General features: G+C 37.5%; 1 protein-coding gene across 1 annotated transcript; it reads right to left on the bottom strand.

Annotated features, from left to right (window-relative positions):
* Positions 1-13: 13 nt before the first annotated feature.
* Positions 14-13,113, bottom strand: LOC117344882 (UDP-glucuronosyltransferase 1-1-like). Its single transcript, XM_033907749.1, has 2 exons — positions 13,060-13,113; positions 14-1,850 (listed from the first exon to the last, which is right to left on the bottom strand). Exon 2 carries the CDS (start codon positions 1,836-1,838, stop codon positions 306-308), a length of 1,533 nt encoding a protein of 510 aa, XP_033763640.1. The 5' UTR covers positions 1,839-1,850; positions 13,060-13,113; the 3' UTR covers positions 14-305.
* Positions 13,114-15,518: the final 2,405 nt, after the last annotated feature.

Raw genomic sequence — 15,518 nt, 5'->3', positions numbered from 1 at the left:
GTATACATTTTGTGTACATCATACCATTTAGACACAAACATCATCATTGGATTTTCATCTCAAACACCAAGCGATTTGAGGCGACGTCGACATCGCACAAATGAATCGGAAAATTTAGTAAGAGAAACACTCTTTCTCCTCATTGAGTGTGAATCAGTGGGATCTCAATCCTTTGGGAATGATTTTAATAAGTCTCCAGTTTGTCAAATTAAGAATCATATCTCGACGGTTGAGATCACTTATCTCACCCAGGAGATGAAATATTCTCCATCCTTATCCCAGATTACCTACCGACACGTTGGCGTTTAATCAGCTTTTACCTTAGGTCTGCAACAACGTCTACAGCATATCCCCCCTAATTTCATGCAACTCCAGACAATGAAGAATGCCACTAAAGTTATAAATAGTAAGACATCCAGAAGATAATATTGATACAAAGGCATATCAGTTGCCGGTGTTTGCAGGTAGTCGCCCCCATACTTCATCACGTGATCAATCCAGAACGCTGAACGTTCACTTGGCGTTCCCTGCTGATTGTGGAATATATTAGATGCTATTTTTATTTTATTGCTATATTTAGGATTATGTAAGATTTCCTTTACAGCATTTCTTAGTTCAAGGTCTGCAAAACGGCAGAAATCATAAGAAATACCAAATCCTTTGTAAGCCATTTTGCGACAGTTGTAGAATCCGTCTATCGCGATTGGTAGTCCTATCATCGGTACAGCGTTGTAGAGTCCCTCATACAGGCTACTACTTCCACAATGGGTGACGAAAGCCTTTGTGTTTGGATGTGCTAGCAGATCATTCTGAGGCAGCCATGACATCAACAAAACATTGCCGTCCATTTTCGTCTCGTTCCCATACCTAAGAACGAATTTCACATTTTTGAATTCCTTAAATACGCCAATAAGTGTTTCAAATCTAGAGGCAGGAAGATTATCGGCAATGCTTCCAAACGAGGCTACAATGACTCCATCAGTCGCTGAGTTCATGTAAGAATTAAGTTCAGATGGAAGTGACTTGGGTCTCTCTGTGGCAACTCCTCCAACAAACGCGACATTTGGCATCAGTGGTCTCGGGAAGTCAATGACAAAGTCTAAGTCTACAAGATGAAATGCTGTACGTCTATGCAAGACCTCTAGCGACACAAATGGTTTTTCAGGAACATACGTCGCAACTAAATCGGTCGGGAAAACCATTTCAGGTGAAACGGCCATTATCACTGAAACTAATGTGTTGGCCACCCGTTGAAAAAACGACATTTCGTTTAAGAAACCCAGCAGGCTGATGGCGGAATGCACAGATGGCATGAATGGTACTCTTGTCCGAATTGGTACGTGCATAACACCAAACTGCACATATGGGATTCCTAGCTTGTACGCTAGAACTGTGAGGCACTCCGAGATCAATACATTGTCTATGAGAGCTAAATCAAAGTGCTGCTGCTTAAGAGCCAAAAATAAAGCTTCATCCGAGAGTAAAGCATCACAAAATTTGTTGGCAGTAGCTCTCATTTTGAAAAATGGTATGCCTACTTGATTGCAAGCATCATTTAAGCTATCCTTTACCATGACATCCACACTGAGGGTCTTGTATGCTGTAGGTACTATTACATTAGTAGCGTTGTCCTCTTTAACTTGTTTCGCATACTTCTCGTTTAGGATGAAAGTTGAATGGTGTCCATAGATAGTTGCAAGTGATGAGGCCATGTTGAGTTTGGGTTTGATGTGACTCCAAACCGGCAATACCATAACCAAGATTTTCCCAGTCTTCGCCGGAACCGGAAGCATAATCGTCATTACTGCTAAGCACAGACACAGATATTGGCACTCCATGGCAAAATCAGTCTGAAATATACATATGATAAGTGTATGCAAAACATTTCTGACAAGTTATATGTTTTGCCATTGGTATACTGATGTCAAACTTCTTGACATAGATTTAGATATTGTTTTAGTAAAAAGAAACTAGAGGGATCTTGGTGTCCAATATTAAATAATCATTATTATAACTTATGATAACTTGCATGTAACTTTTGACATCCCCTCTACCACCACTACTACCACCCTGGCTGTTAATAGGACTTTAAACAAAATAAACCAAACCAAACATCTACCACCACAACCACCACCACCACTACCGACTGTCTCGAGGAAAGGGTGTGATAATGGTACATGCTGGTCCTTTGTATTATCGTAAGGGGCGACAAAATTTGGGATCTTATCTTTTCTCTTATTTCAACCTTCTTCTTTCTAAAGTCACCCTCGACATTATCTCGCTTTTTATCTTAAGTTGGGCGTTCGACCCTGCGAGGAAGATCTCGGGATCTGTTCCCTGGACGAGACATACCAGCGTCTTTAGAAATGGTAGTTACTTCTGTTTAACGCGCAGAGCATTGAGGGATGGGGCAACTGGTTCGCCCGTTGTCAGTATAATGTGACCGGGTGGGGTGTCCTGCTGGGTATCTTCGGTATTCTCAGTGTGCTAACACTATAAAGTCGATAGTAGTTTATCTAGCAGATTTTACAATCTTAATTTACAATTAGAAATTATTAAAAACTTTCATGATAACCTTTAATGCCTTATATTTGGAAATATATTATTTTATTTTAATGCTCTTACTTATACTGTATAAACTCTAGTCTGGAATGATACTTATGATATGTTTAAGTGTTTATTCTAAATCGTGTAATTTATGAGGAAATTTATTCTGTTTAATTTGTTGTGTCTCATTTTGTTAGCATACTTATATTTGTCGCAATAATAGCTCGCACGAGCTAATGTTCTTTTTTTTATAGAAATCGCGATTTTCCCTGAAATTCTCACCTGTGGCCCGACAGTGATGACCCCTTTTTAGTGTCTTTAATATGTGTACTGTTACGTCACAAGTTCAACGCGGTGGACTCAGCCCTATTAGACTCTACCTAAGAAATACGAGATGCCCCTTCATATCTATATGCGAGTTTCCATATTATTTTGATTGTGCTATATGTATAGATGTTCATAAACGTCAAGTTTATTCAACAACAGATTTAATTTCAACGCTGAAGTGTTGCGGAAGGAGCTCGTATGTACAGGATAACATATTAACATGTTATTATATGAATGACGGAACACCCATGCAGACAATGTCTTTTTTGCATGCACTTCCATTTATTTTTTCTGTTTGAAAGCATTTCATAAATTTTAAGAACAGTGGACAATTTCTACGAATGTTCCTATTACGTTCAAAACATTATTTGAGGGAAGCTAATGTCCTCAAAACGAACCAAGTCGGATTCTCCCGGTCCAACATCCTATACTACCCGTTTAGCTCTTAGCTCGTGGCCCCTAATGTATCTTCACACATTGTATCTTTGATGTAATAAAACTGAATAATACGGTGGCTGGTTTCGGCCCTGTCGCCCCCGACAATGAATGCGCCATGCAAAGAGCGATAGTGCGCCAAGCGAAGAGCGACAGTGCGCCAAGCGAAGAGCGAAAAGGCTCCATGCGAAGAGCGATAGTGCGCCAAGCGAAGAGCGACAGTTCGCCAAGCGAAAAGCGTTCATTTTGTCGTGTGACACACTTTTGCTCTTCGCATGGCGTGCTATGAAATAATAAGCATAAAATCTAAGATAGGAGTATACCATATAATTATTTTATAACTTATAGCAAATTATGAACATAAAAACGCAAAATTAGATAGGCTTATACAACTATATCGAAAAAATATAAGAATGCATATGCTAAGGCATGGTAAATCTACAAGAAATTCGTGTCACTATTGTAATATGGGTTCATGCAAATTTATCCTTAAAAAGGTATAAATGTATATGTGCGAGTGTTAATCAACATGAAAAATTACAACAACATTAATGTTTTATTAATATTTTTATTGATGGTGAAATCAAAGATTTACTTAGTCATTACCCACACTGTATATGCATTGAAATAAAAGTATATAATCAAATGACATTAAGCTATAGAGTATATTTTCCTGTAAAATATTCAGAGATAAATATATTTATGTTTCTTTTTCTATTCCCAAATATATTTGTACCTCCGCAAATAAAGTCACACACAAATATATATATATATATTATATACCTTGTTAATAGGGAGAAATTGACCTCAGGGTCAATTACATGGTCAGGTGTTATCTTTGACCACCAGAGTCTGGCGATCCCTGCCAGTACCGTATCAGACAGCTGAATTGAGTTACAACGGATGTCAAGTGTCCAATGCTGATGTGGCCGGACCCTTATCACAGTATCTCATTAGCTGGCATCCCATCCATGTCATTTTAATCATTATAATTGCTATGTATGTTTAGACTGGTGAACAGGCCCTGATAGAGTCAGTCCTGGTGTGGCCTTGGAAGGGGTAACGTGTAAGCTCGATACTCAGGCCATACGTGTTACCAATGTCTGTAGAATACTTATAACTAATACTCAACATTTATACTTAGAACAGTTGTTGCTGGTTGTTTATTATTTTAAGTGCAGCATAGAGGGTAACATATTCTGGTGGCAGCGGTTAAGGATTATCTTAACGAGAAGGACTCCGTTATCAAAGGGATAACGCTCGTGTAAGAACTGAAAATGTCGGCTACTGAAGAAACAGAAACTGCTAAAATGACGGCAGCACAGACAAAACTAGAAATGAAACGACTTGAAATTCAAGCGGAATTGGAAAGAGAAAAACTCCAAATGGAAAAGTTTAAACTGGATGCAGATGAAAAAGAACGCCAAAGAGAGGAAGAAAGACAAAAAGAACTTATAAATCTAGAGAGGGAAAAGATGAAAATGGAAGCTGAGGAAAAAGAACGAGACCATCAAAGGAAACTTAAGGAGTTGGAGTTAGAGATAGAGAAAGCAAAACTTCACAGTGAGCAAAATGACACAAAACACAACTCTGTGCCATTTAGACTTAAGCTACAACCATATAATCATGAAGGCAATGAAGATATTGTGAGATTCTTATCCGAGTTTTCTGCACTATCATCACAGGCAGGATGGACAGAGGAGGTCAAAATGCTTCAACTTAGAACCTTGTTAACAGGTGAGGCTAGAGCTGTGGCTATTCAAGCACATGGATCCTTTAAGGAACTACGTAAAGCTCTAACGGAAAGGTACGGGAAAAGACCCTACCAATATTTTAAGTTGTTGCAGTCGGCACAAAAGGAACCTCAGGAGACATACAGAGGACTGATGGCCAGGATCGAACAATATCTTGTTAGATTTTTGGATTCGATAGAGGATACCATGGATAAATTTAAGGAGGAGTATTTTCTTAGTGCATTGCCAGCGTCCCAAGCACAGTGGATACGACGGAATAAAGGATCAAGCAGTGTGGTAGAGGCCGCTGAGGATTGTATTCTGCCAGAGAGGAATGTAAGCAAACAAACTCACGGTAAGAGTTCCAATGGGAAATATTCACACACTGACAAAGATCAGAGAAAAGAAAGATCTGTGGATCAAATGAGAAACGTACAGTGCTACAACTGTAATAAATATGGACACTTTGCAAAAAAATGTCCGAAAAACAAGGAAGGAAAGAATCTTGCGGGATTTTTAGTGAGGCAGTATACGGGAGGACTTATCCATATTCCAGGAGAAGTCAACGGCCGTGATATCTGTTTTGTAAAAGACACTGGGTCAGCTATAACCTTGATTCGGGAAGACCTAGTGGACCCCAGTTGTGTATTGAAGGGTCAGCGGGAGACTCTGTGTACAGCGACTGGACAGCCGTTTTCAGCCAAGTTGGCTATAGTTGATATGGACACGCCATATTACAAGGGACACGCGCAGGTCGGATTAGTGCCTGATCTTGTCGCTGAAGCCCTGTTGGGGGTAGACATCATAGAGAGACAGTCTAAGTCTGTTAATGTTATTACGCGTGCTCAACACCGTAGTAACATTGCTGCTGATAAGGTAGCTGTGGTCAAGGAAAATGAGTGTGGTGTTAAAGTTGGACTGGACCTTGATGTGGACATTGAGGAGGACCATGTGGATGTCGGTGATGAGAGTGATGATGGACAGGTTAGTGATCATGAGGCTGACCTGGACAATGGCGATGATTTTGGTGTGGACACTGACAACATCAGTGAGACTGTATCTGTCAATGAGGAAGATACAGATAGCGTCACTATGGATACCGAGCCACTTGAACTTTCTGCAGTGAATGCTGAAGTGCTTAGTAAGCTTCAACAGAAAGATCCAACTCTAGCTAACATTCGTAGAAAAGCAGCAAAGTCTGTAGAAGTTGTACAGGACGACAGTAATGCCCTGTACTGGGAGAATCGTATTCTCAGAAGGAAATGGGAGTCCAGAGATGGAATTCATCGTGGAATTCAGGTAGTGCTACCTGAGGCACTACGTCTCAATGTGATTAAATTGGGACATGACAGACCATTGGCAGGTCATTTGGGGACAGAAAAGACCAAGGAGAGAGTGCTGAGATCATTCTATTGGCCAGGTGTTTTCAATGACATACAGGAGTATTGTAGTACTTGTGAGATATGTCAAAAGACGGCAAGAAGACGTGGGGTTGAAAAAGCTCCGTTAGGACAACCGCCAATCATCAGAGAGCCTTTCTACAAAATATCCATGGACGTGGTAGGACCATTGTTTCGAACAAAGAAAGGTAATAGATTCATTCTAACTATAATGGATGACGCAACAAGATACCTAGAGGCTTTTGCGTTGAAGAATGTTGATGCACAAACCATAGCAGACACATTGGTGGAACTATTCAGTAGGGTGGGCGTGCCAAGTGTTATTCTTACAGACCAGGGCACTAACTTCACCTCAAAAATGATTCAAGAACTCTACCGTGTGATGGGAATCAAAGGCATAACAACGACACCATATCATCCACAAGCTAATGGAAAGGTAGAGAGATTTAACGCAACTCTCAAAGCTGTGTTAAAAAAGCTCTGCACGTCAAATAATGAAGCATGGGACGAACTGTTGCCATATGCATTGTTCGCTTATAGGGAGGTACCCCATGAAGAAACAGGTTTTTCGCCATTTGAAATGCTGTACGGATGGCCAGTCAGAGGACCATTACAGATTTTAGAACAAGCCATGACAGGTGAAGGTGAGCTAAAGAAATCGGTCATTGATCACATTGTTCAAATGCGAGAAAGGCTCGCATCAATAAGAGAAACAGTGCTTGAAAATCTGACAATCAAGCGTCAGAAGACAAAACAGTGGTACGATAGGAACGCAACCGTACGGGAACTAAGACCGGGTGATGAAGTATTATTATTATTACCATCGGACAGTTCAAAAATGGTAGCGCAGTGGAAAGGACTATACATGGTCGTAAGGAAAGTAAATGACGTTAACTACGAGGTCAATGTCGGTGGACGTCGAAAGCGAGTTGTTTATCACATCAACTTGTTACGCAAGTACAACACGGCTGTACAGAATGTCATGTTTGTCCAGAAATGTGACCTGGCTGACTCTGACTTTGATGGTTCCAACCCAACAATTGAGGATACGCTGGATGTTAAGCTTGGGAAGAACTTAAACCAATCACAACGTCAGGAGATACGCCAACTTTGTGAGGAATATAGTGACGTCATCAATCCAAATCCAGGTAGGACATCATTAGGTACACACAGCCTGAGAACAACGTCTGAAAAACCAATAAGACAGCAGCCATATCGAATTCCTCAAGCAAAGAAACAGGATGTTAAGAGAATGTTGGATGATATGTTGGATCGCGGTTACATAACACCCTCATTCAGCCCTTACTCATCTCCAATAGTCTTGGTGGAAAAGAAGGACACCACTACTCGCCTATGTGTGGATTACAGAAGGCTGAACGACGTAACACTGTGTGATGGATATCCAATACCTCGGGTAGATGAGATATTTGAGAAGCTGGGTAAAGCGCAATATCTCAGCACAATGGATCTAGCAAAGGGATATTGGCAAATACCTTTGTCACAGGATTCACAAGAGAAGTCTGCATTTGTGACAGAATTTGGGCAGTACCAATTCAAGGTGATGCCTTTTGGAATGAAAACAGCACCTGCTACATTTGCACGGATGACTATTAGCAGGAGTAGAACATGTTGTCGCCTATTTTGATGACATAGTGGTATATAGTGACACGTGGGAGGACCACTTGTTACACATCAAGACTGTTTTTGATCGACTCAGAGACAGTGGGCTAACAGTAAAGCCTTCAAAATGTCAGTTTGGTGAAGAGGAACTATACTGTCTGGGACATGTGGTAGGGAAAGGAAAGCTCAAACCAGATAACCGGAAGGTTCAAGCAATGGTTGATTTCCCCCTTCCACTAACGAAAAAAGGGATTAGATCATTTCTCGGTATGACAGGGTACTACCGACGTTTCGTCAAAAATTATGCCAAGCTAGCTGCTCCATTGACAAATCTGATCAGAAAAGATCGTCCGAGACAAATCCAATGGACAAATGACAGTGTGAAGGCATTCAATAACCTGAAGGACGAAATGACGAGGGCACCAGTACTAGCAAATCCGGACTTCAACGAACCTTTTACTATACAGACAGATGCTAGCAACGTAGCTATTAGAGCTGTGCTTAGTCAGGTAATTGATGATGAGGAACATCCTATTGCCTACATCAGCAGGAAACTGTTACCAAGAGAACAAAATTATTCTACAGTAGAGAAAGAATGTTTGGCTATCGTATGGAGTGTGGAGTCTTTTGCCTATTATATCAGTGGAGTAAAGTTTACAATCCAAACAGACCACAATATTAATCCTTTGAAATGGCTTGACAGGACCAAGCAAAAGAACCAGAGACTTTTGAGATGGGCCCTTGCTCTACAGCAGTTTCATTACACTATAGAGTACCGACGTGGCCAGGACAATGCCAATGCAGATGGATTGTCTCGAGTTGAATAGATACTGTGTATATAGTACTAGTAAACAAACTGTGAAGTGTCGGTGATATTTTAAACTGCACTTAAATGTACCAGATCCTTGATATGAACACGTGTTAAGTAAAATGGATCAGAGAACATATCCCATTTGGAATTTAGTGAAATGACTGGTTTAATTCTTTGGAGTAACCATTTTTCTGTGGAAGTACTTAATTTCTGGATTAATTCCATGCTAAGGAATTTAAAGTAATAGCTAGATCTGAAGCTATAGAAACTGTGTATATACTGGACATCGTTTATGACCAGTGATTTATTAATGGTCAATTAAGCGTTATGCAGTGTTTGTGTACATTGTATATATTATCTCAGCCTGAGTATCATGAGCAGTATCATCTCATTAACTTTTAGACCGTAAAAGTTTTCTTAGGCAGGGGGATGTTAATAGGGAGAAATTGACCTCAGGGTCAATTACATGGTCAGGTGTTATCTTTGACCACCAGAGTCTGGTGATCCCTGCCAGTACCGTATCAGACAGCTGAATTGAGTTACAACGGATGTCAAGTGTCCAATGCTGATGTGGCCGGACCCTTATCACAGTACCTCATTAGCTGGCATCCCATCCATGTCATTTTAATCATTATAATTGCTATGTATGTTTAGACTGGGTGAACAGGCCCTGATAGAGTCAGTCCTGGTGTGGCCTTGGAAGGGGTAACGTGTAAGCTCGATACTCAGGCCATACATGTTACCAATGTCTGTAGAATACTTATAACTAATACTCAACATTTATACTTAGAACAGTTGTTGCTGGTTGTTTATTATTTTAAGTGCAGCATAGAGGGTAACATACCTCAATAAATTACTGTCGATAATTGGTGAGCTGTTCCGTATTTACAAGTCCTGTGATTTTGTTTTACTAGGTTGTTCGTAGAACGTCTGGTTACCTGTAAGAATGAGGAATAAAGAAATTTAAAGCCTCATACTCACAAAGAAATATATATAAATGTTTACATTTTGATCTCTTTACAGTTTTCAGACTTAATATATACCTAAGGGATTATCGCGAATCAAAAACCGGAGGGAAATGTATATTTATGAAAGTATACGAGAAATTCCCCAAAATAATAACTGGGTCCAACCAGAAACATATATAACAGAGGTAAGTAGCTCTCTATTTGCCCCTATAGTCTACGTGGTGGCCCCTGACCTTCCAACAATCCATAGCGGTAGCTCGGTTCAGTCTTCACTTGACGCCATATATTAAAGTCACTGGTTGTTTTTTTAACATACGAAATGTTATGCATATTTTTTTTAGTTCCGAATATCGTTAGTAAGTTAGTTTGTGGATAATGGGGTAACATTATTTTAGGTTATAGTGTTTTTAGAAAATCTGATTGCGATACGAAATGTGCGAGGGCCCAATGGATTTTCGAAAACACGGATAAATGACAACAATGTGCATGAACAACATGACTATATTCCATAAGTATGATAGTTTTTGGAGCATGAAGTAACTTTTGTAGTGGTCTATATAAAACGATGTGCTTTTTGTGTGCGTTTAAATTGACGATGTTTTGGTCTGATGTAATGGCGGCTCCGTGACAAATCTCGTGATGAAAATAAATGCGGCGAGTTATTTTCATACACTGATGTCTCAAGGACTCCCCCGGTCAAGCGTCCAGGCCAGTGGTCATTTTAATGATAGGGGAGCGTGAATAAGCATCTTGGTTTGTCATTTATACATGTGTGCAACTAGAAGTTTAGGTTATTTGGGAGTATATGGCTTTAACTATTCTGAGAGATTTCCATCAAACTAAGTAACAGGTCGAAATGCCTTTACAGTTCGGCCATGTTCGATTGCCACTTTTGCAATCGGTGGATTTATGGCCGTTTATTGGCAAGAGATACCATCTACTCTTTCCATGCAATAACTGAACCAGACTATGGCGGGTTTCCTTAAACTTAGAGTTCGGCCAAATTCTTCATTCTGTCGGATTTAATTAATCTGATAGATCTGAGAGTCGGAAGAGTCTTATCACTAAACCTTCTCAATATAATGACCCGGGTAAAACGCTTCAAAATGTTGCAGTGTCCGTCTGACATTCGTTTCTTACCTTGAAATTACTTCATTAAATCAAAAGGCCCTTAATTAGTTGCATTTGACTGGAACGTTCGTGTAATGGAAGTCAACAAAGTTTGCTGGAACAAGTTAACATCACCCATATTCAATGTCACAACTGTGTAAACACTTTGAAGCGGCTTTTGTTTAACTAAAATGAATACAATGGACATTTAAGGTTGGTCAAGTCCAAACTGTCAAAGCATGTTAATGGACCAACTGAAGGACTGAATATTGACTTGCTCAAATATAAGGGAAATCCTGTTTGTGATACAATTCTTGCAGAAAAAAAAAAAAAAGAATTGTAAAGCATTGTCAACTGATAAAATTGCACAATAGTTTTAGCGCTGCAGTACTTTCAGTACTTGGATTATACAAGGATTCGCTCGATTATAAGCGTACGTCCAGTCCAATGATAATTTTAATGTTAGTAGAGTGTGAATGAGCATCTTGGATTGCCATTAATACATGTGTGCAACTAGAATTTTAGGTTATTTGTGAGTATGCGACTTTAAACGTGCGTACGTAAGACTAAACTATCTTACGACTGTTTTCGCCTAACAAATGATATCTTCATTTTCTTTTCTTTTCTGTCTCCCTTCATTCTCTTCGATAAATTATCGTTTCACCGTAAATGTTAAAAGGTCAATGGGTTGGTTTTACTTCTAAAGTACATACTAGGTTATTTCCTTAGAAATATAGGCTACATGTCATTCTATACCTATTACTTCAATAGAATTAAATGATTTTACAGCAAACCCTAAATTAAACTATCATAAGTGATTAATGAAACTATGACCATTAATTAAGAATTGAGGTAGAAGAATATTAACATTAATGGAAGAATACAAATCATTAAGCCTTTATTAACATCCCAATTTACCGTGATAATCTTATCTCTAAACAAATTCACATGACAACTTAATGAAAAAAATGAATTCATTTTTTTTCTTATGGGAAAGTAAAGTAGATAAAACAAATAGGATATAATCATTAAAAGCTATCAGGAAGGGGGCCTTAATATGATTCACGATCGTCTTTCATTGAAGTCTGGAAACTTAACTGGAGGATGTTCACATCAAGGGTAGAGGGGAAGTGTTATTTGAAAATTATGCTATTAATTAAAAGACATTTTATTTTATTGTGGTTCATAATACTTTGATTATTCAAGGCAATTGTAAAAGCCCTTTTGGCAAGATTCGTTCCAATCACTGAGCCTCCGGAAACAGCAGATTAAGAAGATTGTACATGTATAAGAGAAAATAAATTGAAAATGCCTTTTTGATTTAATAATTATTTCCAGGTAGGAAACACAACAAGAGTTTATTCAATAAGCAATGGTTTTAAAAGGGTGTTATAATTATAATTGACTTACTAAAAAATTATACTTCTGGTACTTTTATATAGTTTTGTAGAAATCTGACAAAACATTAATTGATGTAAAAACTTACTTTCTCGCATGTCAAGGTATAATTAATAGCAATATGAAAACTAAATATGTCCAATGATGATACTTTAAATACGTCTTTATTTTCCCATACATAATCTTAAATTTAGAAATAGATCTATTCGTGAAGCATAAATCTTAAAGAGGAATCAAGATTTTCTAGTATACTAAAAAGTTGTACTATTTATGATTCTTATAAAATTCATAGATCTTTATTTGATTCTAGAATATCGTGTGAACTACTAGTTATACCCGTCTCTGCTAGTAGCTAGTAAAATAGTAGAAACATGTTATGTTCTCGTAATAGACCGAATTCGCATGTTTTGAGAGGGAAAATAATTATTATTCTTCAAAGCTATAAATAATATACATCAACAATATTCATATCTCTGAATTGTAATATGAAGATATGAATATAGGCCTAAAATCAAGTTGTAACCTGAAGTTGACCATGAATGATGTTCGTACCCTTCGGCCTGCTGGACCGGTTATTTTCCAGTAAATGATGTCGTGTGCTATTATTTAACATTCAAGTGCATTTTACACATATAACCTTGTGATTTATACCGAAGCCATAATACTACAACCTATAATGGTACATGAAATGTGTATAAGTATTGTCTTACGTTATTTATAGGCCGTGTACAGGTAATGCTCTCGGGTCACGAGGTTCACCGGAAGTGATTATCACTCGCAGGCGAGGGTAATGTCAGGAATAAATAAAACGAAATGCTCCCTGAACCGGTTTACATTCTGAAAAAAACATTTAAAGAGAAATATCTAATATATACATAAATAAATATCAACTTTTTGTTTTGAAAGCATGACAGGAATAAACCCGTATATAAATGATAACATATACACAGCCAATAGCACAGGTCTAAGATCGATAAATCACTGGAATGATTTCCCGTTTAATATATAACATATATTTCACGAGTATGACAGAATATCGATATTTTCACGAGTTAAGAAATGTCGAATTACTTGTGTGTGTACCGTTTGGTTTTAAAAAAAGGGGGAATAAGCCGCCAATTTTGTTTTCAATATTTCTGAATGATTTAGAGGATTTTAAATCCAAATGAAATAGATTCCCTCTGTAAAATTAATGTGTGCGACTTATATTGACATGAAGCTATTCATATTACTTATACAGATGAAACTGTAATCAGGTCGAAAACCAGCACAGGCCTTCATTTTCCATTAAATGTTTTTGAAGAGTATTGTAAATTATAGGAACGTAAGGTTTACTTGAAAAAAGACAAGTTTTGTAAAAGAAAAAGTAAAATTCTGCCAAGATTTACTTTTAAAAATACTGGATTGGAAACATATTGACTTCTACACTTATTTGGGTTTAACCATGAGATATAATGTTAACTTTACCAAACAATACAAAAACTAAAATTAACACAACAGGCTTAAAAAGCATTATTTGCTCTTTATCGGAAAATAAGAAACCTTTTCTCCAAACTGACCTACAGTTAAAGCTATTTTGAGCCATTATTTACCTCAATGTTGTTGTACTCTGAAGAAGTATGGGGGATTGCAAATCTGAATATGACATAAAATATATCTTAGATTTTCAAAGCGAATACTCAAGAAGCAGTTCTCCAACTTTAATTGGTTTACGGCGAGCTTGGAAGGTTTCCACACTTGAAACTGAAGTTAGCATTAGAATAATTATGTTTTCGTATACGTTAGTAACAGAGGATACGTTATCTAATACGATGCATAGATTACTTTAAAAGTGATGGGAAAGAGGAATGGGTCAAATTAAATGGGTTAATATGTAAAATCGGTCTTTAATAGTACAGGCATAGGGCTCATATGGGATTTTCAAGAAACTTGTACTGCTAATTTGAAGCGGCTAAATCATAACATCCGAAATCGACTGCATGATCAATACATGATGATGTAGAGATTGCATCTTGTGGTAAATTTTATAAAATATTGAACTGTGAATTTATCTATGCGAAGTATTTTACTGAACTTAAGAAAGACAGAACAATTTTAGATAAAGTTCGAACTTTCAGAACTTACCGAAGGTAACAGGACGCTGAAGGATAGTCCACGTCAATATATTGTGTTTACATAATGTGCTAACGAAGTTGGAGATGAATACTATGGTATCTATACTTATGTAATAATGTACAAAAACAAATTCGTTCCAGATTATCATTGCTAGTAACCAAGTTTTATTGAAATGAAAGGAATGTTTACTATTTTCACTAAGCATTAACTATAAGGTATTTAGTTTTCTAGAAAAGTTATTGAGAAGTGATGCATTAATAGTATATATCTGTATTAAAACAACATAATTCATAGCATAAAATGTCTCGCTTTGTTTACTGTATTCCTGCTTTTTGACTGATCAGAGTCACCCCCCTTTGATTGACTCTGTGGGTTGAGAGTGCATTGTTCTTAGACTTCTAGAAAAGTCATTAAGTGAAATATATTTGTCCCGCTGTATTACAACAGCCTAATTTATACTTATTTATAATCCTTCTGGAGTCATCTTGTTTTTCATACAAGTATTATTCCTAGGTTTATATGAAAAGTATTATAATAGATCAACATGTTGGTTTTTATTTTATTTTTCCATATAATGATCCTGGATTGGCGTTATTTTTGCTAGCACACTGGCATTATTACTATATTTGTAGACAAAGTTGAACTTACATTTGCATTAGTGAATGATTGATAAATAATGCTTATTAGTATTGCAACGACCTTAATTACTAAACGTAATCTGGTATGGTATGCACTACATTCCTATAGCATGCATTACTTATTAAAATCACAGGCGTCTGCATCTGGTTAATATAGCGAAGAAATATTACATCTTCACCTACTACATCATTGATATAGTAGGAACAGAGTTTTTTTTATAAATAAAAATAATAACCAGATGCAGACGCCTGTGTTGTAATGAATGACTTACAACCAGTTATCTATGTAAAGCATCATACATTTGTATAGCTATTAGATTTCTAGAAAATCTAGAGCTTCTCATTGTCAAGTGCCTTATCAATTTGGTCTAACGGTATTACAAGAACCTCATTTAAGTATCAGGTATCCGTATTGT

This window comes from Pecten maximus, chromosome 16, assembly GCF_902652985.1.
Source record: "Pecten maximus chromosome 16, xPecMax1.1, whole genome shotgun sequence".
In the NCBI taxonomy this organism is placed as follows: Eukaryota; Metazoa; Mollusca; class Bivalvia; order Pectinida; family Pectinidae; genus Pecten; species Pecten maximus.
Note: the sequence above shows the minus strand (reverse complement) of the source record. Positions and strands in the feature narration are given on the sequence as shown.

Bases quoted from the DNA above. Each gene is read 5' to 3' on its own strand.
- LOC117344882 (XM_033907749.1), bottom strand. From the start codon at position 1,838: ATGGAGTGCCAATATCTGTGTCTGTGCTTAGCAGTAATGACGATTATG.